General features: G+C 43.1%; 1 protein-coding gene across 4 annotated transcripts in view; it reads left to right on the top strand.

Annotated features, from left to right (window-relative positions):
- Positions 1 to 1256: 1256 nt before the first annotated feature.
- The window catches only part of LRIG1 (leucine rich repeats and immunoglobulin like domains 1), a 141519-nt gene continuing 117112 nt past the window's right edge, over positions 1257 to 25663 (top strand). The window contains exon 1 of one of the 4 annotated variants that reach the window (XM_039910145.1): positions 1257 to 2512. In XM_039910145.1, coding sequence (XP_039766079.1) covers positions 2292 to 2512 — 221 coding nt within the window. In that variant the 5' untranslated portion in view covers positions 1257 to 2291. Of the gene's footprint in view, positions 2513 to 8125; positions 8174 to 25663 lie in introns of those variants that run through there. The other 3 variants (XM_029050657.2, XM_029050656.2, XM_029050658.1) reach the window with 3 other exon arrangements.

Here is a 25663-nt window from a genome sequence, read left to right on the forward strand (position 1 = left end):
GACTCCGAGGCCCATGGTCTATCCACTGGACCACACTGCTTCCGAAGTTACAATCTTTGGTTAAAGTTAGCAAAATTCCTCTGTCGAGGGTCCATCAGAACTTTATTTTGGTCCTTCCTGTACTACTATTTTGTCTCCTCTCCCCTCCCTCCTCCAATATCTTGCTGGCTTTAAAGCCTGCACCTTTGTACAGTTCAATCTCCTTGTCTATAATTCTGTTCTGCTAATCTCAACGGTTCCGTCATCTTCCGCTTCCCTACCGCTCCCATTCCCTCTTAGTCTTGATCCTGGGGTTTGCCTTGGGTAGTTACCACCTTTTACAAGATAGAGCCAAGGTTGCTTAGTTCTCTTTCTCTTTTGGTTGGTCCTAGGAGAGTCCATTGTGCATGTCTCATACTCCTCTGGAAAGTCTGGCCCCCACTAGGAGGAGCACCTTGGCAATAATGTGAAACCCCCCCCTCATTATGCGAGTTGGAAACAGTTCCAAGAGTATTCAACTGTGGCACAGAATTAAGAAAGCTTTAATATCAGAAGTCGGAAGGATCTGTTGGTTCCCATAAAATGGCCCGTTCCTGATTGGCATCTCAAAGTAACTCGTTGAATTTGGGATTTATTCCATTCGCCAGCCTGACCGCAAGCCTTTATTAAGTGCCGATTTTTGCGTGTGATGCCATATCGGATACTGTTGTAAAGAGTGAGTCTCGGCAAATACCTGGTCTTTGGAAACTTGCCATTTAAGGCAGACAGCCCTGAAGGAGAGAAAATCAATTCGGACAAATCAGCCGACACTAGGCAATTGGAATAGCTCGGCGGCTGCAGAAAGACAATGAGGAAAAGAAAACGGGGGGTTTTAGGAGAGCAATATGCACAGCCCCAGGGAGACTTAAACGCTTTTTAACTTTCTTTCCAGCGTGCGGTCTCGCTACCAATTCCTCCTCCTCCTCCTCCTCTCTCATTTTCGCTCCCTCCCCTCTCTCCTGATCTCTGCATACAAACTGCGGTTCTTCTTTCCGAGGCTTGAGACGTGCCTCCCCCTTTTCTCCTCCCCCTTTCCCTCCGCCTTTCACACCTTGGGTGGGAAAGGAGGGCGGGGGCGCCGAGGTCCCGGCGGCGGGAAGGGGAGGTGGGCGGGGGGGGCGGGATCTTCTGGCAGGGGCTCCAATGGGCTGGGGCCCTCGAAGCCGGAGGCGTGCGGACTCCGTCCCGAGGACCAATGAGAAGTGAGAAGCTCGTGCATTCGCAATGTATCCAACGTGGGCCCTCAGCCCCGGGGCGTGACGGGGTGGGGGCAAAGAAGAAGGTAAGAGAGAGTTCGGAAAGTGATTGTTCTAGGCGTGCGAGCGAGCGGGCGGTCCGGCGGTTCCCTAGCTAGACCCGCTGCGCCGGCCTCCGGGGCGGCTCGCCGTGAATGTCTGCACTAGGAGGGGAAGCTGGTTCAAGTGTAGCGGAGTAGTCAGCCGCTCGACCCCCGCGGGGGGTGGGAGAGCGAAGGGAGAAATCCCCGAGGAAGCCGGCTCGCAGCAGCGGGGATGCCTGCGAGGGTCGAGCGACTCCAAGGCTGAACAGCGCCCCGAGGACGGAAGCCCGCCCATCTGCGGGAGCCGAGGAGCCACTTGGCCGAGACGCGACCTCAGAGTCAGGGGAGCGGCCGCAGGCGGTGGGGAGCCTCGGGACTCTTGGCGTTCTCCCGGGCGCGGAGGTTGCAGCCACAACTGCCAGCGTCGCGGACGACCCCAGGGCGGCCCTAAGCCCGAAGGGGCGCACGGGGACCGGTGCTCTCTCAGCGCGTCTCCCTCGTGTCCGGGCCCGGAGTCCCCGCCGGGCGATGCGAAGCCCCCGTGGGACCGTGTGCTTGCCGAGCGCCAGATCTCCGCTCTCCGGCAGCTCTGGAAGGCGGCCCGGGGGGCACAGTGAACAGCCGGTGGAATAGGAGGAGGACGACACTGCAAAGTCGACGCCCCGCTCGGCTCGTCCAGTAGAGTAGCGGAGGCCGGTCCCGAACTCGCCCTTTCCCTTCCGTACCCCGGGGCCGGTGGGCCCGCGGCAACGTTGGGCTCTCGCCCCCGCCTCCCGGAGACCGAACTCACGCCAAGAACTGCGATGCTGCAGCTGCGGCCGCTGGGCGCCTAGTGTTCAGGGACCCTCGTTTTTTGGCTTGGCTTCCCCAAGCTTAGTTTGATTTTTCCCTCGGAGGAGGGGGAAACCTCCTGAACTTTTCGAAACCGTACTCTATTTTCTTTTTTCTTGCTCCCCATTACCAGGAGATTTTGTATATTAACCCAGGATACAAAATGGCGGGGCCCTTATGGGGAGCAATTGGGTCTCCGCTGACTTCTTTTTTGCCTCTTCTCCTGCTGACCCAAGCACTGCTGCTATTGCTCGGTTCGGCAGCCCCCGGCCCGGGCTGGCCCTGCCCTACCAACTGCAAGTGCACTGAGAAACTGCTGGACTGCAGCAGTCTGAGGCTGGCGGCGCTTCCCGTGGAGCACCCCCCCTGGGGGGCAGTAACTCTGTAAGTGTCCCTGAGTCCCCACCCCTCCGTCCCTTACTCCCCCCCCCCCAACCGACCTCTTCTGCCTGTGGTTCTCCTCCTCGCCCTGCTCTTTTTTAGAAGGGTTTGGGGATGATGATCGGTGGATGGGAAAAGCGGTTGGGAAACCGCTCCGTAACCCGAGCCTGCTGTCCGAACCCTTGCGTTTCGAGTGGATGATGAATCAAGGTGACCCTCTTCTCCGACCTGCCGTCTACAATCTGTATTATCTTTTGCTCGCCATCTCTCTTTTTCTACCCCCCGCCCTCGTTCTCTACCTTTCGTCAGATTAAGCCCCTGTTGGTGGCTGTTCAGAGGTCCGCTAGACTAAACTCGTGGGGCAGGGATCATGTCCACCAGCTCTGTACCCTTGTACTGTCCCAAGCGCTCAGTATAGTGCTTTGCACGCAGTAAATTCATTCAGTCGTATTTATTGAGCGCTTACTGTCTGCAGAGCACCGTACTATTGTTTGGTAGCTTTCCTCCCCCAGTTTGAGTGCTGTTGAGGAACCTGCATTTGAATGTATATCTTCTCTGAACAAATGGGGTTCTCCTTTTTCCTCTGTTTAGAACATCCCTAACCGTTTGGGCCAATTCACCATCATGACACTTGGGTATGTGACTGCGTGGGACCTATGCGGATATAATAAAAATGAGGTTATTTGTTAAACGCTTACTACGTGCCGGGCACAGTTCTAAGCGCTGGGGTAGGTGCAAGATAATTGGGTTGGACACAGCCCCTGTCCCTCATAGGGCTCACGGTCTTAATCCCCGTTTTACAGATGAGGGAACTGAGGCACAGTGAAGTGAATCGCCCAGGGTCACACAGCAGACAAGTGGCGGAGTTGGGATAGGAACCCATGACCTTCTGACTCCCAGACCCGTGCTCTGTCCACTAGGCCATACTCCTCAGCTATGCTCAAAATGGGTCTCACAGTATAAATGGCGGGGTGGGGGCTGTGCTTCGAGTCAAGTACTGTTGAGGTTTTTCCCACAAAGATAAGTGGTTTCCCTATCAAGGTAGTTTCCTGGACTCTTAAGTGGTAAAAAGTTGCAGCCTTAGCAGATAACATATATCAACTTTGCCACTGCTGGTATTGGCAGTCTTAAACGTTTCTTACAAGGAATTTGACCATAAATACACTGGTCTGTCTTTAAATGGTTTAGTGGGAATTACAGTTATTTTTAGGCAGGTTTATTTAGATTTTGCAACTCTTTCCATAGGCATCCTGGCTCGCACAGTACCATTTGTACTGAAGTTGAATTTTCCAAGTGGTTTATCACCCCAGAACAGCTGTCAAGGATTGAAACGTCTTCATTTCATGCTGTTATAGCATCTTGCTTAACAGGACTAACTTTGAGTGATCAGTCCCCTTTTCTGCAAAGTTATTTGGGTTTTACTATAAAAACAAAGACATCGAATCTGATAGCAACAGAAGTTGAGTGTAAAAGTATAAACCTCAACTCTGAATTTTGCTTTTAGAAAATAGCAATTAGATGATTTTAACATTAACCTTCCCTCCCCTTCTTCCCTCCCCCCTGCGGCCCCCAAATTCCACCTAGATGTATTAAATGGAGAAATGAGGTCACTACGCGATTGTCATCGGAGAAGGAAGTGGCCCAAAATGATGGTCTGGACCACCTACTTAGCTCTATTCGTTATAGCTCTGCATTTTCTTCCTGGAAATTTTATGGAGGCTCAAAGTATCATAAGTCTTCATACTAGGAAGAAGGAATAAAGGAATACTTAGAATAGGAATTATAGGACTATAATTCCTACAATTCCTGCTCCCATGACTCCCTATCGATTACAAATAGATATTGAGTAACAAGCTCTTAGTACAGTGCTTTACAAACAAGTATGCGCTCAATAAATACGATTTAAGTGGTCTTTGCATATGCTGGCACAGATTTAGACACCGACTTGATACAGTGTCTATAGAGGTAACTGTGAACTTGTCATGAAGTAGAATGATTAGTGTGGTCAGACTGGCAGGATATTCTCTTCTTTCTAGTTGAGGATTTCATGAAATCTGCAAAATCAAAATAAATACTATTGTTCCCTGTTGCTAAAGACTGAAGAAGTAGTTTTTCCATTTCAAAGAAACTACCCTTTGATCCCTGTAGCAAAACCTCAGAATATGAAGAGCTTGATTTGAAAATCCCTCTACATAGAAGGTGCCTGCTCTTCTTTGCCCTTCACATGGCCATAGAAGCTGGTACCCAAAGACTCTTGATCTTTAACAAAATTTGTCTGGTTTCATTAGCTTTACATTTTCAAGGTCTCACACTTCTTATTAAAGTGAAAATAAAAGCAATGAGAAGATGCTATTTTGAAATAAAACATTTGGAAGAAAGCAGGGCACAGTGATTTACTATTTGAGTGGTGTAGATTGAACTGTAAAAAATGGGCACTTAAAAAGTAATTAGTCACTTTTTCCATAATGTGTGCTCTTGCTAGGCATTTTAGCTAGTGCGCTGTTGCGGAGTAGGGAATGTTCTTTGCAAAGCATGGGTGTGTTTGAATACAACGTGATGTAGTGCTGGAGGAAACTTTTGTGTTTGTGTTTATTCATTCATTCATTCAATAGTATTTATTGATCGCTTACTATGTGCAGAGCACTGTACTAAGCGCTTGGGATGAACAAGTCGGCAACAGATAGAGACAGTCCCTGCCGTTTGACGGGCTTACAGTCTAATCGGGGGAGACGGACGGACAAGAACAATGGCAATAAACAGCGTCAAGGGGAAGAACATCTCGTAAAAACAATGGCAACTAAATAGAATCAAGGCGATGTACAATTCATTAACAAAATAAATAGGGTAACGAAAATTTTAGGTTTGGTCAAAGCATGAGGGCTATAATGCAAACTTTCAGGTGGTACAATAACTGTATCTGTCCCTTTAGAGCATGTTGTTCTCTGGAGCCACAACTTTCCCAAAGTTATTTCTTTACTAATAGTGGAACAATGTTCTTACTAAGAAATCTTGAATTTTAAGTATGAATACTTACCATTTTACAACTGACCACTATTACTCAGTAAGACTCCAGTGCAAAAGTAGATCATTTGTAGTTTGACCAGTTACAGTGTATTCTCCCAAATGCTTAATCCACTGCTCTGCACACAGTAAGTGCTCAATTGATTACAGGCTTCAAAGCTCCTCTGAACTCCATTTGCAGCAGCTAGTTCAAACAGTTGGGTGTGGGGGTTTGTGATAACTAGACCTGTGACTCTTACACAGCTTTTGACTTTTTTGTGAGCAACATACCATGCTGGGTTGAGGGGGGCAGGGGGTGAGAGTTTTGGGATTTCTTGTATCAAATGTGAGGAATTAAATTTTTATTGTTAATATGTTTGCTTTAAGACTGTTAAAGGAGGAAGAATATAGCTTTTGCAATGAAAGCTGGTAGCAGAATAATATAGCTCTCTCTGGCCAATTTTCCCAAAGCAATTTGAGATCCTAAATATTTTTTAATTCTTACCATCTTAAATCTGTCTTACTGAGTATTGTCCATGGCCTCAAATTCATACCAACAATTTTTTAAAAAATGCTCCTTTTGTAAAACTGCAAGGTGCTGATAACTTTATGAAAGTGTTGGGTTTAGAATAAGTTCCACATTCTATTTTCGATGTAAGGCAAAGATTAGGGACATTATTATTGCATGTAAGCCTAGTTTGGGAGGAGGTTGCCCTCAGGTATACTTGATGATTTTATGACTGAACACTGTTATTTGAGGCACAATGCTTCAATCCAAGGAAGTTCAGGAAAGGACACCAATTCTGCTATTGTAGCACTATGCAGCTGTAGCATGGCATACTATCAACTCAAATGAATTGATTATTGATCTTGAGGTTTAGTTTGTATCTACATAAATTTGGGGTATATTTCTCATCCTGTTGATGCAAATGTGTACTTTAGTCTCAGGTTACTTAATTATTTGTTATAATGATTCTGTATTTAAGGCTTTGCTTAAAAAGTATACTTTCTGGATTTATTTCAGTTCTCTGCCTCTCTGCCCGCCACACACTCTTAGCTAAATGAAAACAAGTTTATTAGATCCACGGGATAAGCTTCATTATTTAGTAAATCAATAGTATTGTTGAGGTAGAAGACAGTACCTGCTCTCGGGGTGTTTACTCTCTAATGGCAGGATAATCAATCAATGGTATTTATTGAGCACTTACTCTGTGCAGAGCACTGTACTAAGAATTTGGGATGCAGTAGAGTTGGCAGATGAATTCTCTTCCTGCAACAGATTATGGAGTTTGGTGTTTTCAATAATTTTGTTCCTTTAGGAAATTTCAGATTAAGGTTGAGACAGTTTGAGATGAAAAGTAGTTTAGCTCTTCTGCAGTAGTCAGCAGCCAATGAAGTTCTCATTCTGGCTAGTATACCCAGTTCTCCTATTATACAGAAACCGAGTTCTTGCAGTATTCCTACATAAAGGAAAACTTTCTGTAGTACTTGACACATTGTGACATTGAGCGCATGTACCCAGATGTCTCTTCTAACATTGTACTATATCTAAGAGGACCTTACATTTTTGGAAGCAAGTGCATTAATTCTTTTGCCACATTCAAGCCAAGAGCACATAATAAAAATGTGTATACTGCCCGAAGTGAGTGTACTAGGATGTATCTTCTGGCTAACATAATCAGAAAGAAGATCTACTTCATTGACTGCTAAAAACGTGCACACTGTTCTCCAATTAACAAGTGCCAAGAACACATTATAAAATGGCCAAGTAAGTTTTAGGTAAAGAAAAGTCAGCTCCTTTAGGTTAGCAGAAAAAATATTTTGTATCTTTATTGGTATATATCGAGTACTTATTGGGTGCAGAGCTGTGCACTAAGCTCTTGCTTTATTTTTTAAAGTGGGAATTATGACTTTTTTCCAACAGAAACTCACCACCCGACCAGAGTAGGCAATTCCAAGTTCTGCCAAACATACATGTAACTCCTCCAACCAGAATGCAGTGGTATATCATGGAAGTACACCATATTCCCAGGTTTTGGTCTAAATTCCTTTTCTGTGAATGTGTGTGTCCTGTGGACTCTGACAGCAATCAATACGCATCTGATTGTAAGAATCACTATTTTTGTTTGTTACTCAGAGAATGGGTTCCCTCTGGGAAGTGGAGGCTGTGGCTCCCAATTTAGTCCGTTGTTGGCTTGTCAGGTCATCTTCCACCAAATGAACTTGGAGGTAGCAATTGGAATAGGCTGGAATGGGGATCATTTCCATGTCGACTCAACAAGACACTATGTAGCACCAAATTATGGGTGGCTACACTGCATAGCAAATGAAAGGTATCAATGTGTCCTCCCCTAAGGGTGGAGGAGACTGTTAAGAACCTCACAGGTGTACACAGGTTCCTGTTCCTGGTTTGAGAACACTTTGACTTTTAATTACCTGGGACCTTTCTTCGCCACAGTGATGGCAGTTTGAAATGTTTTGTGTGGGTGGTTTTTTTGTGGGGGGGGGGGAGGGGAGGAGCGGGGAGGAAGCGGGATCTCTTTCAAAGGAAGAGGGAATTCAGTGAACTGAGTTAATGTTAAGCTCTGTTTACAATGGGTGCAGTTTGAAAGACAGAATGAATGATCTCAGACTTGAGAGGAGAGACGAAGGAAAAATTCCCAGGTAGGGAAGGAGGAAAAAATCCAGGCATTTTAAGAAATGAAGATTGATTTTATTTATTTATTTATTTATTTATTTATTTATTTATTTATTTATTTATTTATTTAAACCTTTAGGTCACCTTTATTTTTTTAAAGGGTATTTATGCACTTAGTATGTGCCAGGCAGTGTACTAAGCACTGGGGTAGATACAAGCTAATCAGGTTGGACACAGTCCATGCCCCACATGGAGCTCATATTATTAATACCCATTTTACAGATGAGGTAACTGAGGCCCAGAGAAGTTGTGAGTTGCTCAAGGTCACAAAGCAGACAAGTGGCAGAGCTGAGATTAGAACCCAGGCCCCTGCTCAATCACTAGGCCACACTGCTTCTCTGTTATTTTTTAATGGCTTAAACACTTCTTTGGGGTTGTGTCTAAAATGCCCCATGCTTGTAATTCATTCATTCATTCATATTTATTGAATGCTTACTGTGTGTGCCTGTGAAGGTTTCTTTCTGGGTAGGTGTTGCTAGAGTGAGTTTCAAGCAGCATGGGAAGCAGCATGGCCTAGTGGATAAAGCATGGGCCTGGGAGCCAGAGATCTGGGTTCAAATCCCCCCTCCACCTCTTGCCTGCTGTATGACCTTGGGCAAGTGACTTAACTTCTCTATGCCTCAGTTTTCTCATGTGTAAAATGGGGATTGCATACCTGTTCTCCTTCCCAGTTAGACTGTGACTCCCTGTGGGACAGGGTCTGTATCTGGCCTGATTCACTTGCCAGCCACATGGAAACTAGATGATAAAATTTTCAGACCAACCTATTGTGAGTCACTATAGTGTGCTGTTTTAATTACTACAGACTGAATGATTTTTTTTTTCTGGGAATCCAGCAGAGGTCACAAATGGCTGCCAAATGATTAGAATAGCAGTTGGATAATTGCAGCCACCAGGTGGATATTTACACCTACATTGGTGTCAGATCCTGCTGGCTATTTATGAGTGATTCTGCATGTATCTTAAGGAAGAAATTGCCCCTTTAGTGGTTTTATGGGGAGGGAAAAAATAATCCTGGGGGAAAAATTAAGCCATAATTCCTGGGTACTGAGAAAATGCTCTTAGCAGGTATAAAAAATGAGGGGACAATTGAAAATCTGATGAAATCCAAATGGAAACTGTAAATGTGCAGTTTGTTAGGGAAGACATGCTCTTTTCATCTTTTCCTCAGTGCCGTGAATTCATACTTTTTACCCCCTTTACCCTCCTTTCCACCCCCCTTTACCCTCCTTTCCACTTTAGTTTTTTCCTTCCCAGTCAATTTCAGTTACCCTTGTCCTTATTTTGCCAAAGTCCATTTCTCCTGTTCTCTTCCTACGATGGCTATTTGTCTGGTTTTGTACTGGTACAGTTTGGTTTTCAGCTAGTCTTGCCCCCATTTGATATGAGTATGGCATCACATGCTTTTATATTTGATTTTTTTTTAAGTGCACAGCCTCCCTCGACCTCAGTTTCTGCTCCTGAATTCCACTGCTCAGAAGGGGCTCCCATTTTACGGGAACCTGGGAGGGGAACACAGCTATTCTAGAACAATTGGAGAAGGGGAAGGAGAAGACTGAGGAGGGGTCATAGAGGTAGGAGAAGAATTAGGAGAGATGGTGCTTCCAGGACAAGAACTGGCCAAAGACAACTGAAAGAAGAGCTGTGAAGCGGCCTGAGGCCAATAGACAGAATTTTTGTTTGCCGTGGAGGGGAAATAACCAGTAGAGGTTTTGAGGTATAAGAAGAGAGATACACTAGGAAGAAGCAGAATGGCCTAGTGGAGAGAGCATGGGCCTGATAGAGGACCTGGGTTCTAATTCTGGATCTGCCAGTTACTTTTTGTGTAACCTTTCTAGACTGTGAGCCCATTGCTGGGTAGGGATTGTCTCTGTTGCCAAATTGTACTTTCCAAGTGCTTAGTACAGTGCTCTGCACACAGTAAGCACTCAATAAATACGATTGAATGAATGAAGTCACTTAACTTCTCTGTGCCTCAGTTTCCTCAACTGTAAATAGGAGATTAAATACCTGTTCTTCCTCCTACTTAGACTGTGAGCCCCATGTGGGAGAGGGTCTGTGTCCGACTTAATTAGCTTGTACCTATCCCAGCGCTTAAAAGTGTTTAACGCATAGTAAGTTTTTAACAAATACCATTTTAAAAAAATGGACTGGTCTTTGATGTGTAGTACAGCCTGAGATGGTTAGAGGGTGGGTGCTGATATGACAGCATCTAGACATTAGTTAATACCTCACTAATTTTAGTTGGTTGTGAGAAGAGTAAGAGGATCACACCTACCTTTGGCACAGCCTTCCCTTCTTGGAAAGAAGGGAAATTTGATGTGGGAGGTTGTTGTTTTTTTTTTTTTAAATGGTATTTGTTAGCACTTACTATGTGTCAAACACTGTTCTAAGTGCTGGGGTAGTTAAAAGTGAATTAGGTTGGATCCCACGTGGGGCTCACAGTCTAAGTAGGAGGGAGACCAGAACAGGTTTTTGTGTCATGTCTGATATTTAAGTGAGACCTCTCTGAGGTGAAATAGAATGCATATATATGCAAGGTAGCTGGCTTCAAAAAATGTTCCAGTTGCGAATGTATCCCAGTAAAATTGGCTCTTAGAGAAGTAGAAAAGAAATAAAATCTTGCTTCAGAGAGGCAAGCTGGTGGATATGACCATTTGGCCCCTCCACTCTTTGTATTGGAGCGAAACAAGCCCTATCCGTGGTTTCTTGGCCAGGGCAGATGAGCTTGGAAAGAGGTTTGGCTGTCTGGAGTCCTCAGACAAGTGGAACTTCCTCTGTTTCCTACAACCTCTCTTTTCGATCAAGAGTTTAGTTTTCTTTCCAAAATCTGTAAATACAGAAAGTGGTTGTCATTAGGCTCTCTTTTTCGAAAATATTGAAAGAAGTCAAGTGTACACCTTCAGAAGGGCTGTTTATTGAAAGGCCCTCATCCTCCCACTACCCCCACCCACCACCTCCCCCCCCCGCACCATATTTTAATTCCAATTTTTAAAATAGTTGAAGAAGTTCAGGCTTCAATTTTCACTAGCTCTAATTCTGTCAGCACAGTTCTCCTAAAGTGAGTTACCACAGGATCAGGCCATCAGAAGCAGTGTGGCCTAGTGGAAAGAGCATAGGCCTGGGAGTCAGAGGACTTGGGTTCTAATTCTGGCTCTGCCGGTTGTGTGCTGTGTGACCTTGAGCAAGTCACTTCATTTCAGTGCCTAAAACATAGTAAGCACTTAACAGATACTGTAATTATTAATTATGATTCTTTGTGCCTCAGTTTCCTCATCTGTAAAATGGGGATTCATTCAATCATATTTATTGAGTGCTTACATTGTGCAGAGCACTGTACTAAGTGGAATGTACAGTTCGACAACAGATAAAGATAGTCCCTGCCCAACAATGAGCTCACAGTCGAAAAGCAGCGTGGCTCAGTGGAAAGAGCAGGGGTTTGGGAGTCAGAGGTCATGGGTTCTAATCCTGGCTCTGCCTGTCAGCTGCGTGACCTTGGGCAAGTCACTTAACTTCTTGCCTCAGTTACCTCATCTGTAAAATGGGAATTCAGACTGTGAGCCCCACGTGGGACAACCTGATTACCCTGCATCTACCTCAGCGCTTAGAACAGTGCTCAGCACGTAGTAAGCGCTTAACAAATACCAACATTATTAAAAGGGGGAATTAAATACCTATTCTCCCTCCTACGTAGCCTGTGAGCCCCATTAGACAGGGGCTGTGTCTGACCTATTTAATTTGTCTCCCCCAGCACTTTAAATAGTGTTCGACATATAGTAAGTGTTTAACAAATACCATTTACAAATAAAGTGATATGGGTGTACCATCCCGACCCAGATCTACAGATCACTTCCTGATCAGGTCAGTGTCTAACGTTTTCCAAAAGTTTCAATGTGCCATCAGTAATTTGGGGGAAGAGGGAGGAGATGATTAAACTACTTCCTTTCCAATTCTGATGAATAATAATTATGGTATGTGTTAAGTGCTGACTATGTGTCAAGCACTTTTCTAAGTGCTGGGGTACATACAAGATAACCAGGTTGGACACAGTCCTTGTCCCACTTGGGACTCACAGTCCAAAGTAGGAAGGAGAACTGGTATTGAATCCCCATTTTATAGATGAGGAAACTGAGACCTAGAGACGTGATCTTGCCCAAGATCACACAACAGACAAGTGGTGGAGCCGGGATGAGAACCTAGGTCGTCTTACTCCCAGGCTTCGGTTCTTCCCATTAGGTCATGCTGCTTCTCATCTATTCTCATGGTAGGGTCTTCAAGGACATGCCCTCTGAATTGTAACAAGGAAAAGTTTGGAAATTGTGTTTTGCTTCTGACTTTCAGCTACTGGTTAGTGGATTAGTTTGGGATGTTTCCTTTTTTGTTTGGCCCATCTTCAATACCGTCCTGGTTTTGACAAACCAAGGTGAAAATGACATGCAAATGGAGGCTAGCATTGATTTAAGGTATCTTTGGAGTGGAAGAGGGAATAAAGAGACTTTAGGAAGACAAGGTTTATGGCTTGGGTTCTCATCACCTTTTCCTTCAGAATTGCCATGCAGGCTTGAATCCCTGCCTCACTCGCTCCCCTCCTCCTTCCCCATCCAAAGTTTCAATAAAGAGTTTTGCATTTCATTTGGATTACTGAAGCCAAAGAATAAATTCTGCAAGTGGCTTTTAAGGAGCAAAACAACATAGTTTTTAATTGTGTTTTCTGAAGGCCACTAAGGCCATTGCTTTCAAAGAAGCTGAACCCAGCCTAAATGCTCATGTACCCTCAGGGCTCACTGTCTAAAGTCAAGGAGGCTATGAACTGTTGTGGTGAATTGTACTTGACTTGCAATTAGGTTATTGACGGTGCTTGGAAATGAACTCCAGTTGTACAGTCTCTTTTCCTTGCAGTTCTAGGGGGAGAGGGAATGAAGGAGGGGAGGTTACTGTTGTTTTGCAAAGTTTCATTGAAACCAATTGATTAGTTGTATTCATTGAGTGCTTACCATGTGGAGAGTACAATACAGTAGAGTTGGTAGATACATCCCCTGTCTACAATGAGCTCACATAAACTTACAGTAAACCTCTGTTTCAGGTGCTGTTTTTTGGGGGGGAAAAAATTGCAGGTCATCTTTCTCTTGCCAGAGTTATTAAGTTTGACACTAGGTTGCAGGGAAATCCTACAGAGCCATCAGTATTACTGAGAATAAGGGCCATTCTCCCTGTCCATGCAAGAGAAATAATTAGGGCTAGGGATGGGCGTGTGGGGTTCATTCATTCAATCATATTTATTGAGCACTTACTGTGTGCAGAGCACTGTACTAAGTGCTTGGAAAGTATAATTCAGCAACAAATAGAGACAGTCCCTACCCAACAATGGCCTCACAGTCTAGAAGGGGAGAGACAGACATCTAAACAAGTAAACAGGCATCAATAGCAACAGTATAAATAGAATTATAGATATTTCCACATCATTAATAAAATAGAATAATAAATATGTGCTTATACACAAGTGCTGTGGGGCAGGGAGGAGGGTAGAGCAGAGGGAGGGAGTCGGGGCAGTGGGGAGAAGGAGCAGAGAAAAGGGGGGCTTAGTCTGGGAACACCTTCTGGAGGAGGTGAGCTTTCAGTAGGGCTTTGAAGGGGGGTAAGTGTGCTGGTTTGGCAGATGTGAGGAGGGAGCAAATGCCCATGGATGATAACTGGAGGCAACTCATTTGCAGTAGGTTTGGCAGAATCACTTTGAAGGTGAGTAGGATAGTTTTGTGTCTGCCTGAAATACCTATTTCAGGTATTTCAGGTATGGAGAAGCAGCGTGGCTCAGTGGAAAGAGCATGGGCTTTGGAGTCAGGGCTCATGAGTTCGAATCCCAGCTCTGCCACTTGTTGGCTGTGTGACTGTGGGCAAGTCACTTAACTTCTCTGTGCCTCAGTTCCCTCATCTGTAAAATGGGGATTAAGACTGTGAGCCCCACGTGGGACAACCTGATTCCCCTATGTCTACCCCAGCGCTTAGAACAGTGCTCGGCACATAGTAAGTGCTTAACAAATACCAACATTTTTTTTTTCTATTTGCTAGTGACAGTGGGTAATCATGTCTCAGTGTGAATTTTGAACTCTATTTGCATGTTTGGAAATGGTTCATCTCATGCTGCGAAAGTTTCTTTTAGAAACTGATACTCATCCCTCTTTTGATGGTACTTGTAAAGTGCTTTCTATGTGCTGGGCACTGTACTAAGCATTGGGATAGATACAAGATAATCAGGTTGGACACAGTCTCTGTCTCACTAAGGCTCACAATCCAAATCAGAGAGAGGAGGATTTAATCCCCATTGGATAGATGAGGTAACTGAGGAATGGAGAAGTTGCCCAAAGTCACACAGTAGATAAGTGGCAGAGCTGGGCTTAGAACCCAGGTCCTCTGACTCCGAAGCCTGGGCTCCTTCTGCTCGGCTATGCTGCTTCCCTTTGTCACAACCCATCAGTCTAAAACAAATTACCAGGATTCAAATCCATTGTATTTGGCAAAAGGGGGAGTTGTTTTTAAGAAAACATTTAATATTGTTTTCTATTGATTACTCTTTTAGAGTAGATTATTGTGGCCTTTGTATCTCTGCTCCATTACTGTCTCTTTAGGATGTTTTTCTTGCTCATAATTTCAAAATACAGAGAGAAAATGGTTGCAGTAAGTAAATTCATAAAATGTAAACAGAATTAGTTGGACTTTATCATGAGCATTATATTCTCCCACTCCCAAGCCTTTCCCTCTTCCAAAAAAGATTCTCATTTGAATGCTTTTGAAGACAAATATTTTTTTCCTGTAGGGTTTCATGTGCTCCACTTCTCATATTTATAAAGTGCTACTCATAAAATATGTCCATGATTCTTGGTTGCAGCATAATTTCCACACTTTGTAAAATGCCTTGTTGGACCACCAAAGCTTGTTAAACGTGGTAAGGAGAATTGGAGACTTTTTCTGAAGTGAGATTACACAACTGCGGTAATTCTAAAGCAGAGATCTATTTCCCCTTGTTTGAAAGCAGTATGTTGCAAGCATTAGTCTTTTAGTTTATCCGGCTAACAAGTAATTGGAAAAGCAGTCCTTTTGAGCAGTGAGAAAAACCAAATTAACTTTTGGCTCCTGGATTTTGGATATGACTATCTGCTTCTTCCTTTTGAGAAAGAGAGTGAAAACTGATTTCCTTCTTAACTGATCAACAACTGATCTAGCCGTATAGTTTAAGCAAATTTACACAGACTCTCTAATTGGAAAAAGGTGTCTTTCTAATTACTCTTTACTAGTACCTCCCTGCTAATCAACTAATCATCTAACTCCCCGATGGGTTAGCACTTGTGTGTTTCTCAATTATTGAAAGAGCATGGGCCTGGGAGTCAGAGGACATGGGTTCTAATCCATCTCTGCCACGTGTCTGTGTGACTTTGGGCAAGTCACTGAGGCACAGTGACCTCATCTGTAAAATGGGAATTAAGACTGAAAACCCAGTGGGGGACATGGACTGTGTCCAATCTGATTAGCTTGCGTCTACCCCAATGGTTAGTACAGTGCCTGTTATATAGTAAGTGGTAACAAATACCATAAACAAAGATAAACTTTGATGGCTCTCTAGCTGTTTGCTGTTTTCTGCTGGGATAATTGATAAAAAAGTTCATTAGTGCACAAATGCAATTATTTATGGATTTTATTTTTTAAAAAAAGGACTCTCATGTTGGTGGTTAAAGCAGACACCCTAACTAAAGGTTTGTAATGAGTTCTGAGTCTCAATTTAGTTACCATTGTTTACTTCTTTTGGCTCACCCTCCAGCTGTGACTACTTCAGAGTGCTTTAAATAGAGGCACTCTGTGAGAGAATGTGCAAAAGCTAGGGAATAGTTTATAGGAAGGGACTGCTTTGTAGGAGGTGCTATTAAAAGACTTCAATGCAAAGGACAGCACTGTTTTTTTTGGGGGGAAAAAATACCGAATGTTGCCTGTCCAACACGTTTCAATTGCTTACTCTGAAATTTCCTGAATGCTTATTGATCACAGACTTCATTGGATTCAGTCTGCTCTCCTTGTCAGACCTAGCTCTTCAAGATAATCTTCCAACCTTTGGAGGGCTTGTTAACAGTCAAAAGAGATGGTTTCTTTCAGGGAACTGGTTGTAGAGTTGGGGGTGTGATTTGCTGAAGCAGCAATCCTAATAGAAAGAAGTCCTACTTTGTCTTTAGGGGAGTGGATTCAAAAAGGACTCCTAAATATTTTGTAATTTTATGGTCTGCTGTGTCCCAAATTCTCTTAAAACCAATTGGTGGTATTTGCCTAGTAGTGCTTTTCCTTTTTTTTTAAAAAAAAAGTGGTTTTTAAGTGCTTAGTATGTTCTAGGCAGTGTATTAAGTGCTGGGGTAGATAAAGCTAATCAGGTTGGACACAGTCCATGTCTCACATGGGGTTCACAGCCTTAATCCCCATTTTACAGATGAGGGAACTGAGGCACTGAGAAGTGAAGTTACTTGCTCAAGGTCACACAGCAGACAAGAGGCGGAGGCAGGATTAGAACCCAAGTCCTTCTGACTCCCTGGCCCATGCTGTAGCCACTAGGCCATGCTGCTTCTCGAGACCTGCAAGAACAGAAGAGTTTTTGTTTTGAAGGATGACCTAGGCAAGAAAATTAATGTTGCACACTTGTATCTGCTTTTGCAAGGCAGTAGGATGTAGACTAGTTTGAAAAGTTGTCTAGCTGAGTGCTCTTCTGACTGCATCAGTGGGATGAATCTGGGAGATTGGAGTCCCTGAATGCCCCTGCCTAACCAGAGCTAATTTTTTGCACCCATTCCCGCTGACTGGGGTTAAGTTTGGATCTGAGAAGACCTAACTAAGTAAGGACTCGGAGAGGTGGGCATCTGGGAAGCAGGTATCTCTGAGGAGGAGTGTGGCCTAGTGGAATGAGCAGGGGCCTGGGCATCAGAGGACCTGGGTTGTGATTGTAGCCTTGCCACTTGAGTGCTGTATGACCTTAGGCAAGTCACTTCACTTCTAAGTGCCTCAGTTTCCTCATTTGTTAAATGGAGTTTTGTTACCTGTTCTCTTGCCTACTTAGACTTTGAGCCCCATGTGGAACAGGAATTGTGTTTTACCTATCTTTTCTCTCCCCCAGCCCATAGTACAGTGCTTGGCACATAATAAGCACTTAAATCCTATTAGAGATGCAGTGTGGCCTAGCAGAGAGAGTCTGGGCTTGGGAGTCAGAGGACCTGGGTTTTAATTCGGGCTCCACCCTGTACCTGCTGTGTGACCTTGGGCAAGTGACTTAACTTCTCTGTGCCTCAGTTCCCTCATCTGCAGAATGGGGTTTCAGTACCCATGCTCCCTCCTACTTAGACCATGGCTACCCCAGCACTTAGTAGAGTGCTTGGCATATAATAAGCGCTTAACAAATACCGCAACTGTTAACAAAAGGAAGCCTGGCTCCACTTAAGCAATTGACTGCATACCCAGCCCATTTGGGCAGGTACAGTTTCCCAGTCGAGTAGCAGCAGCTCACAGAAGTTGCACAGGTGAATCGAGAGAAGGTTGGCACTATTGTGCAGGGACCTCAGCACCAATGCTACTACACTATGATCCTCTCCTCACCTGCTGCTCATAAAGCCTTGAAATGGGAGGGGCATGAGAGGGCCACTTCTTCTGAACCTGATTTATTATTTTTTTTCTTTCTGATCAGTGGGTTGTTCAAACAGGGATAGGGCTCTTAAGTAGGCCGTATGATGGGAAATACAGTTGCAAAATGTCTGAATAGGAAGCTTTTTTTATTTTTCTGAGTGATGGGGACTGGGTGTCTCTGTCCATGTCTCTTATCTAGTAAAGGTTCTAGAATCTGCCTAAAATAGCTCGTGTTCCAGATTAGTTGGAGAAGAATGAATGGGAGAGAGATCATATATGGAATCAATCATATTTATTGTGTGCCTACCGTATGCAAGCAAGCTCCTTGTGGTCAGGGAACACATCTACCAGTAGCGTGGCCTAGTAGAAAGAACATAGGCCTGGGAGTCAGAGGATCTGAGTTCTAATCCAGCTCTGCCAAATGTTTGCCTTGCGACCTTAGGCAAGTCACTTAACTTCTCTGTGCCTCATTTCTCTTGTTCTCTCTCCTACTTAGACTGAGTCCCATGCGGGACAGGGACTCTGTCCGACCTAATTCACTTGAATCTATCCCGTGCTTAGAACAGTGTTTGACACATAGTAAGGACTTAACAAATACCATTAAAAAAAACCCAGCTCTGTTGTATTTTATTCACTCAAGGGCTTATTTCAGTGCTCTGTACACAGTTAGTGCTCAGTAAATACTGTTGATTGCTAACAGTGCTTGGGAGAATGCAATAAAGGTAAAAGACCTGCCCTAGAAGAGCTTAGATTGTAATACCGGAGAGTTGTAGCCATTAATTATTTACAAATGCTTGAAACCAGAAGAATAAGAACACATTAAGTGTGTGAAAGATGAATAAATGAGTAGCGTCAAAATGCACCATCAGTATACACATAAAGGTATCAGTATGCAAGTGCTATAGACTCTAGGCAGTGAAAAGGATCATATTGAGAATTTTCTGTGATTTGTGTACTTATCGGTAAGCTACCAAATAAGCTTTACTGCTATCAGTCGATCATATTTATTGCATGTTTACTATGTGCAGAGCACTGTACTAAGTCTTTGGGAAAGTATAATGTAACAGAGTTGGAAGACACATTCCCTGCCCACACTGAGCTTACAGCCTAGATGAAACATTAGCTATTACCAGGTGAGGGTAGAAGAAAAATGCTTGGGATAAATAGAAGAACTCAATAAATTCAAAATATAAAAAACCCCAAAACTAATAACATAGGTAGTTATCAAAGCTAGTCTATGTCCAGTGCATTTTGAGAAAGTGATTAAAGTAAGTTTTAGTTCTTCAGATGCTTACCTCCATTGGAAATAGCCTCCTTTTTGATGGACATCTCATGGAGGTAGTGAGGGGAAAATGTGAGGAACCTTTTTTATGATATTAAGTGCTTACTAATGTCTAAAGTGTTGTTCTAAGCACTGGAGTGGATACAAGGTAGGCTGGATACAGTCCCTGCTTGACATGGGGCTCGCAGTCTAAGTAGGAGGGAGAACAGGTATTGAATCCCCATTTTGCAATTGAGGAAACTGAGTCCCAGAGAAGTTTCTTGCCCCAGGCCACACAGTAGGCAAGTGGCAGAACTGGGATTAGAACCCAGGTCCTCTGGCTCCTAGGTGTGTGCTTTATCCATTAGGCAACACTATTCATTAGCCATTTGTAGACAGTAACATTTTAATGGCAGCCTAAGTCAAGGATGGGGAGGAAAAATTAAATACACGTGATTATTTCTTAATCTTCCCTCCTTTTGCACTTGATAGTTTGCTCAGCTTTGAAGGGCACATGCCCAAAATACTGGACTTAACTAAATACTCACTGTAGCTCCCTGGAAAAGCTACAGTAGCTGCCCAGTATACTCATCACATACAATCTATATATCATTCCTCCCCTCCAGGTCAACCCCACAAGACTGTCCCAACAGCATCATAAAGCCATTGAATACTGAACGCTTTAGCTTCCCTCCCACATCCACTTCTCCACCAAACTTTCCTATCATTGTTGACAAATCCACCACCCTCCCACTAGGTCATAGGCTTCTTGTGGGCAGGGAATGCGTCTACCAACTCCATTGCTTTATACTCTCCCAAGTGCTTAGTACAGTGGTCTGCACAGTAAACTCTCAGTAAATACCATTGATTGATGAATCAGAGGCTGGGGAGAAATGTACTGTCAGAGGAACCATTCCCATGTCTTGAGACCAATAGGTTACGAGGCTTTCCACAGCATTTCAACTGCGACTTTAGCCTTGGCTACTAGTGGAGGGGAGAGGGATGCCAAAGATCTGTCCTAGTTAGAATTTTGAGGAGCATATCCCCAACTTTCAAATGATTGTTGTTTTTAAGCTGAATTCTGATGGAAGAAAACAAATCCCAAACTTAGTTTGCGGGGGAGGTCAGATTTTAAAACATAAATTGCTGATGGATTTTTTTTTCTCTTCATTTTCCACCCTGCTACTCCCCTCCTGCGCACCCCCCCCCCCCCAATTTTCTTTCTGTTTAAGTTGAGAGCCACTTCAAAGTTTTGGGTGTGTTGGTGCCAGACGCTATGTAGTTATTGTTAGAGGAATTTGGAAATAGAATCGAAATCTTTTGCTCTAGTGGGAGAATGGGATTCCAAAATTGTCTTCCATTTGGAGCTGGTGTCTCCACACTTGTCCTGACAGATGAATCATCTGTGAATTCTTTTACATCTGGTAACTGTTTGCATATCTGGAAATTGCATATTTTTAAATTCAAAAGATATGTGAAGACTTAAGTTACAGGGGATTTAGATTTTTTTAGGAATAAAAAATAGATTGAATTGAAATTGGCAGAATAATTGGAAACGATGCAGAGACTTAAATGGTTTCCTTATTTGGCAGTCGAAGTAGTATTCCTAGTTGTTTGAGATTTCTTTTTTTCTTTTATACTTTTATTCCATAAATATCTAATGAGAAGTAGCCATTAATGCAAGTATGCTGATTTAGCAGCCTGTATTCATTTAAGCTTTTGTTTTGTTTTTTTAATGGCTGGGTCCAAATTCAGATCATAGTCGTAACAGGGAGAGTCATAATTCTTTTGTAATCCCAATTCTAATGGACTGGTTTTAGAGCCATCTCTCCATTTCCAGTCAGTAAGGGTTGTGGGTGAAATATAGCAATCCACTAAAGAATTATGCTTTATTTAGAAATGGGGGCAGTGGTAATGTTTAGTGTGCCTGGGATTAAGGGTGTGATAAGTGTTGATACTTCCTAATAGCTTCCGATTTGTTATTCTGAATTGAAATGCAAAAGTCACAGTCAAGTAAGATATTGTAGCAATTGTGTGGGTCAGAATTCCTTTTTGATTTGGTTTGCCTCTCCCAGGGTTAGAGGGAATGTTAGGTGGTCTTGCTGCCTGTTCTTATTACTTCTGTCACTGTGGTTTGTAGTCCCATGATGTTTCTTGAGTTTCTGCAGCAACTGTGTATTATATGTTTCTGGACTTTAAAATATAAACTATTTATAATGCCTGTGTATTCTTGGGCTTTGAAAGTGTTGTTTTTCTCAGATGCGTGTTCATTTGGCTGCTCTAATATAATCTTACTGATGTAACATTTAGATGATTTGCAGAGTCTAGTACTGTCAGAGGATGGATGACCCTTGGTGAAGGAGAGTATATAACCTTGATGCATACTGAAACACAGTTACTTTGCCTGTTACATGCTATCAATAAATACTGTGGTTATGGTAACAGTGGCCTACAGTGGAGTCCTGTGTGATTGTTTTGCTACTATGAATTGTTTTCAAAGTTTACGTGCATTTATGCAGCTTGTGAATGGAAGTGTGCAGGACATGCATGTGTATGTTTGGAAAATAACTATTCAGCAATTTGGCCAACATAATTATGGAAAAGAAAGGTGAGATTTAGTAGTGGATTAATAAGTGAGCTTTGTGAATAATTTACGCACCCTGCTTTGGTTTCATGACACTTGCAGTGTGAGGTGTTTACTTCATGTTTGCTATGTGAGGATTAGTGAGTAGATTCCACAAAAAACTAGAATATCCTTGAGGAAAATTTATTTTATATGCATATGTATACTAAGACATGCTTACACACACACACATACACACACACACACTCTCTCTTACATATATGTTTTACATTTAGTTTGAGACAAATTTCTACTATTTCCCTTATCTGGAACTTGTTTTAATGTCTGCCTCCCCTTGTAGACTGTGGGCAGTGATCATTTTTACCAACTCTGTTGTATTGTACTTTCCCAAGCTCTTAGAGTGCTCTGTGCACCGTAAACACTCAGTAAATACCGTTGTTTATTTTTCAACTCCTTATGGGCAGGATCCTTGTCTCTGACCTCTGCTGTGTGTCCCCAAGTGCCTAGTATGGTGCTCTGCACACTGCTCCTCTTGATCATGATTATAATTCTGATGTTTTACTTCCAAGAGAGGGAAGCAGCTGTTTAAAAAAAAAAAAAGGCCATTTGATACTCTCCTGGGGGAATACAAAGACACTCAATAAATAACATTGATTTTAGAGCTGTCTAAAGTGTGACTGTTCTGTGATAGTGAAGAATAAGCATAATCTCTTCTGGGAAAGTATTATGCTTTTTCCCATTTTTTTGTGCAGTTTGTTTCTAGTAACGTTTCCAATACCTAGTGTTCTGGAATCAAATATTTATTGAACATCTAATATGTGGAATACGGTATTTCAGTAATTGCTTTTTATTTCCCTTCAGTGTTGAAAGGACCTAATATTCAGTCTAAATGCTCATATGCATTAGGTATTTTGGGGAACACTAGGGGACAGGGAGAAAGAAAATATGGTCTCTTTCCTTTGGAGGAGACAAGCAACATTTTATCTATATATATCAATCCATCAATGGTATTTGAGTGCTTATCATCACGTGCAGAGCAGTGCACTAAGTGCTTGAAAGAGTGTAATGCAATAGAGTTGGTAGGCATGATCCCTGCCTTTAAGGATCTTACCATTTAGATGCACACATATTTTTGAATAATGAGCAGGGACTCCACTTGTTGGGTGTGAAGCTGTATAAGAAGTAGGACTGTAAGCTCGTTTTGCGCAGGGAATGTTTCTGCTAATTCTGCTGTATTGCACTCCCAAGGCTTAGTACAGTGATCTGTCCATAGTAAATAAATATGATTAACTGCCTCAAGTCCCTGGGTCTGAGACAGAAATACTTTCCACTCATGGATGTACCAAATTGGATTTAATAATAATACTAATTGTATTAAGCATTTAATATATGCCAGGGTCTGGGGTAGGTCCAAGATAACCAGGTCCCATGTTAGAGCTCACAATCTAAGTAGGAGGAAGAACATGCTTGAATCCCCATTTTGCAGATGAGGGAACTGAAGCACAGAAGTGAATTGACTTGTGCAAGGTCAGACAACAGATAAGTGGTGGAGTCCAGATTAGAACCCCCCGCTCTTTCCTCTAGGCCACACTGCTTTCCTTTCTTCAGAAGACTTGTTCATCTTTTGACAGTAACAGAAACACAGAAAACAGTTAACCAAAAATATGAATCCTCTCCCTGAGGCACCTTCCATATACTCTGCTCTCACAACTATTGCTGCAATGTAAGAGGCAGTTTTCCCTGAGTGAGGGTGTGGAGTACATTCTGATTTTTGTCTTTTTGCCTTATTTAGTGAATTTCAGAGCCAGTAGCCCCATGGTATGACATGACTGTTCTCTCTCTCTCCTTCTCCTCTCTGTCTCTCTCTCTCTCTCTCTCCCATCACCACCCCCCCAAAAATTCAAATATTCTGTTCAATCAGATTACCTTCCTCTTACTTGATGGAAGCAGTTGAGTTGGTCCTGTGGCTGGAACTCCTTTTGAAGAACTCCTTTTTCCATCCTGGCATCATAAACTAGATGGAGGAGTTTGCTGCAGTATTGTACTTGGCAGTAACTTTTCTCTGTGTCAAACAACTGTTGACATGAACTCATCCGCTTCTTGGTAAAGTCCTGTTTTGGGGCATTCCTGCTCATCTGAATTAACACTGGGGGAGAGAAGAGCATCTTTTATATTCTAATGCAAGTTGAAACACCCCTCCCTTTGTAGTTACTCTTGCCAGAATTATTATGGAATTATTATTTTTCTTCACTATCCTGGGAAGTGAATTGGCTTTAAAGGGCAGATCTATTAGAACTACCCCAAGCTTAAATTTTCTCCTGTCTCTTCCCACTGGCAAGGTGATAGAGTATTTTGTCCTGGCTGATGTGCTGTAGGAAAACTAAAAGGAAATTACCATGCCCTTAATTGACTCTCTTTTAAAGTGAAAACTTAGATTTACAGTGTGTCCCAACATGGAGAATTCTTGGCATCTGAAGGTCTCCAAATCTGTAGTTGCCAATTTGTCCTGCCAACTAAAGTCTTTTCTAATTTGTAATGGAAAGATGACTCTCCTTCCCTCTCCTTCTTCCCTCTTCCTCTCCTTCTTCCCACTCCCTCTTCTCTTCTCCCTCTTCTCCTCCCCCCTCCCTCTTCTCCTCCCCACCTCCCTCTTCTCCTCCCCACCTCCCTCTTCTCCTCCCCCCTCCCCCTTCTCCTCCCCCCTCCCCCTTTTCCTCCCCCCTCCCCTTTTTCCTCCCCCCTCCCCCTTTTCCTCCGCCCTCCCCCTTTTCCTCCCCCTCCCCCTTTTCCTCCCCCCTCCCCCTTTTCCTCCCCCTTCTCCTCCCCCCTTCTCCTCCCCCTCCCCCCTTCTCCTCCCCCTCCCCCCTTCTCCTCCCCCTTTCCTTCTCCCTCAGCCCCCCTGTATTTAGTCACCTAGTCCTATATTCATAGTTCCCTTTAGCAAGCTAAAAGAAACGAGTGGGAAGCAAAAACATTGTATAGTCCCTCCAGAGTGATCAGTTTGGGCTTTCACTTGGAAGTTTTCATTTGGAGACCTACTAAAATCGACCTTGCCAACTGTGTGTCTTTCCAAACTCCCCATGCTTTTTTTCCTGATGTATTTTCAGCAGTGTGCATAGCTGCTTCTATGGTTGCCCAGACGGGCCTCAAAACACAGCGTCTGTGGTGCAAGTTCTTTAGGTAGGTCTGTTTTAAAATATTTCTATTTTTAAGCACTTAAATCATGTTTAAAATTAGATAATTAACATGGTTTGTTGTTTGCGGAATGAGGCTATTTAGAAGGGTGACTTCCCATTTGGGAGTCCCATGAACTTGGCCCCTGAACAATTTATTTGTGGAAAATCATATTCTCATAAAATGGCTTGGCCGAGCTTTGAGAACTTTTAGCTCTGACTTGAATTGTCATGTAACATAAAATTTTTTGCTTACATAGGAGCTTGCATTGTACCTCCATATTTGTAGCTCACAATTTTGACCATTTTGACAGTAAAGATTTACAATGACCCATTTAAAAAAAAGTTTATATGTGCTAAGCAAAAAGACTCCCAAAAAACAAGCTGTGTAATTTAGCAAGGTCGAGATTGTGGTGTTTTTCCACCAGCACTGTTCTTAAAGAACCAGAAATCACACCACACTTCACGCCTTTTTTTTTTTTTTAATAATCTTGCTTGCCAGTGCCCAGTGTATGTGTGGGTGCCTGATTCAAGCAGCTGGTAGGAATCACAACAGATTAGCATTGGGCAGAGTACTTGAGAAACTGCTCTCAGCAAATGGAAATTATTTTAAAACAAATTGATGTGGTTTTCTGTCAAACCCACTTGGAGTATAAACAAGACCGGACCGGGCTACTTGTCTTCTAAAATGTAGTTGTTTAGAAAGTGGCTTCAGAAAATTAAACAAGACCTCTAAGTGATTTATAATTGTATCTAATTAGAAAGCAAAACTCTTAATCCTGCAAAAGCGAAG

The sequence above is a fragment of the Ornithorhynchus anatinus genome, chromosome X1, assembly GCF_004115215.2.
Source record: "Ornithorhynchus anatinus isolate Pmale09 chromosome X1, mOrnAna1.pri.v4, whole genome shotgun sequence".
Classification (NCBI taxonomy): domain Eukaryota; kingdom Metazoa; phylum Chordata; class Mammalia; order Monotremata; family Ornithorhynchidae; genus Ornithorhynchus; species Ornithorhynchus anatinus.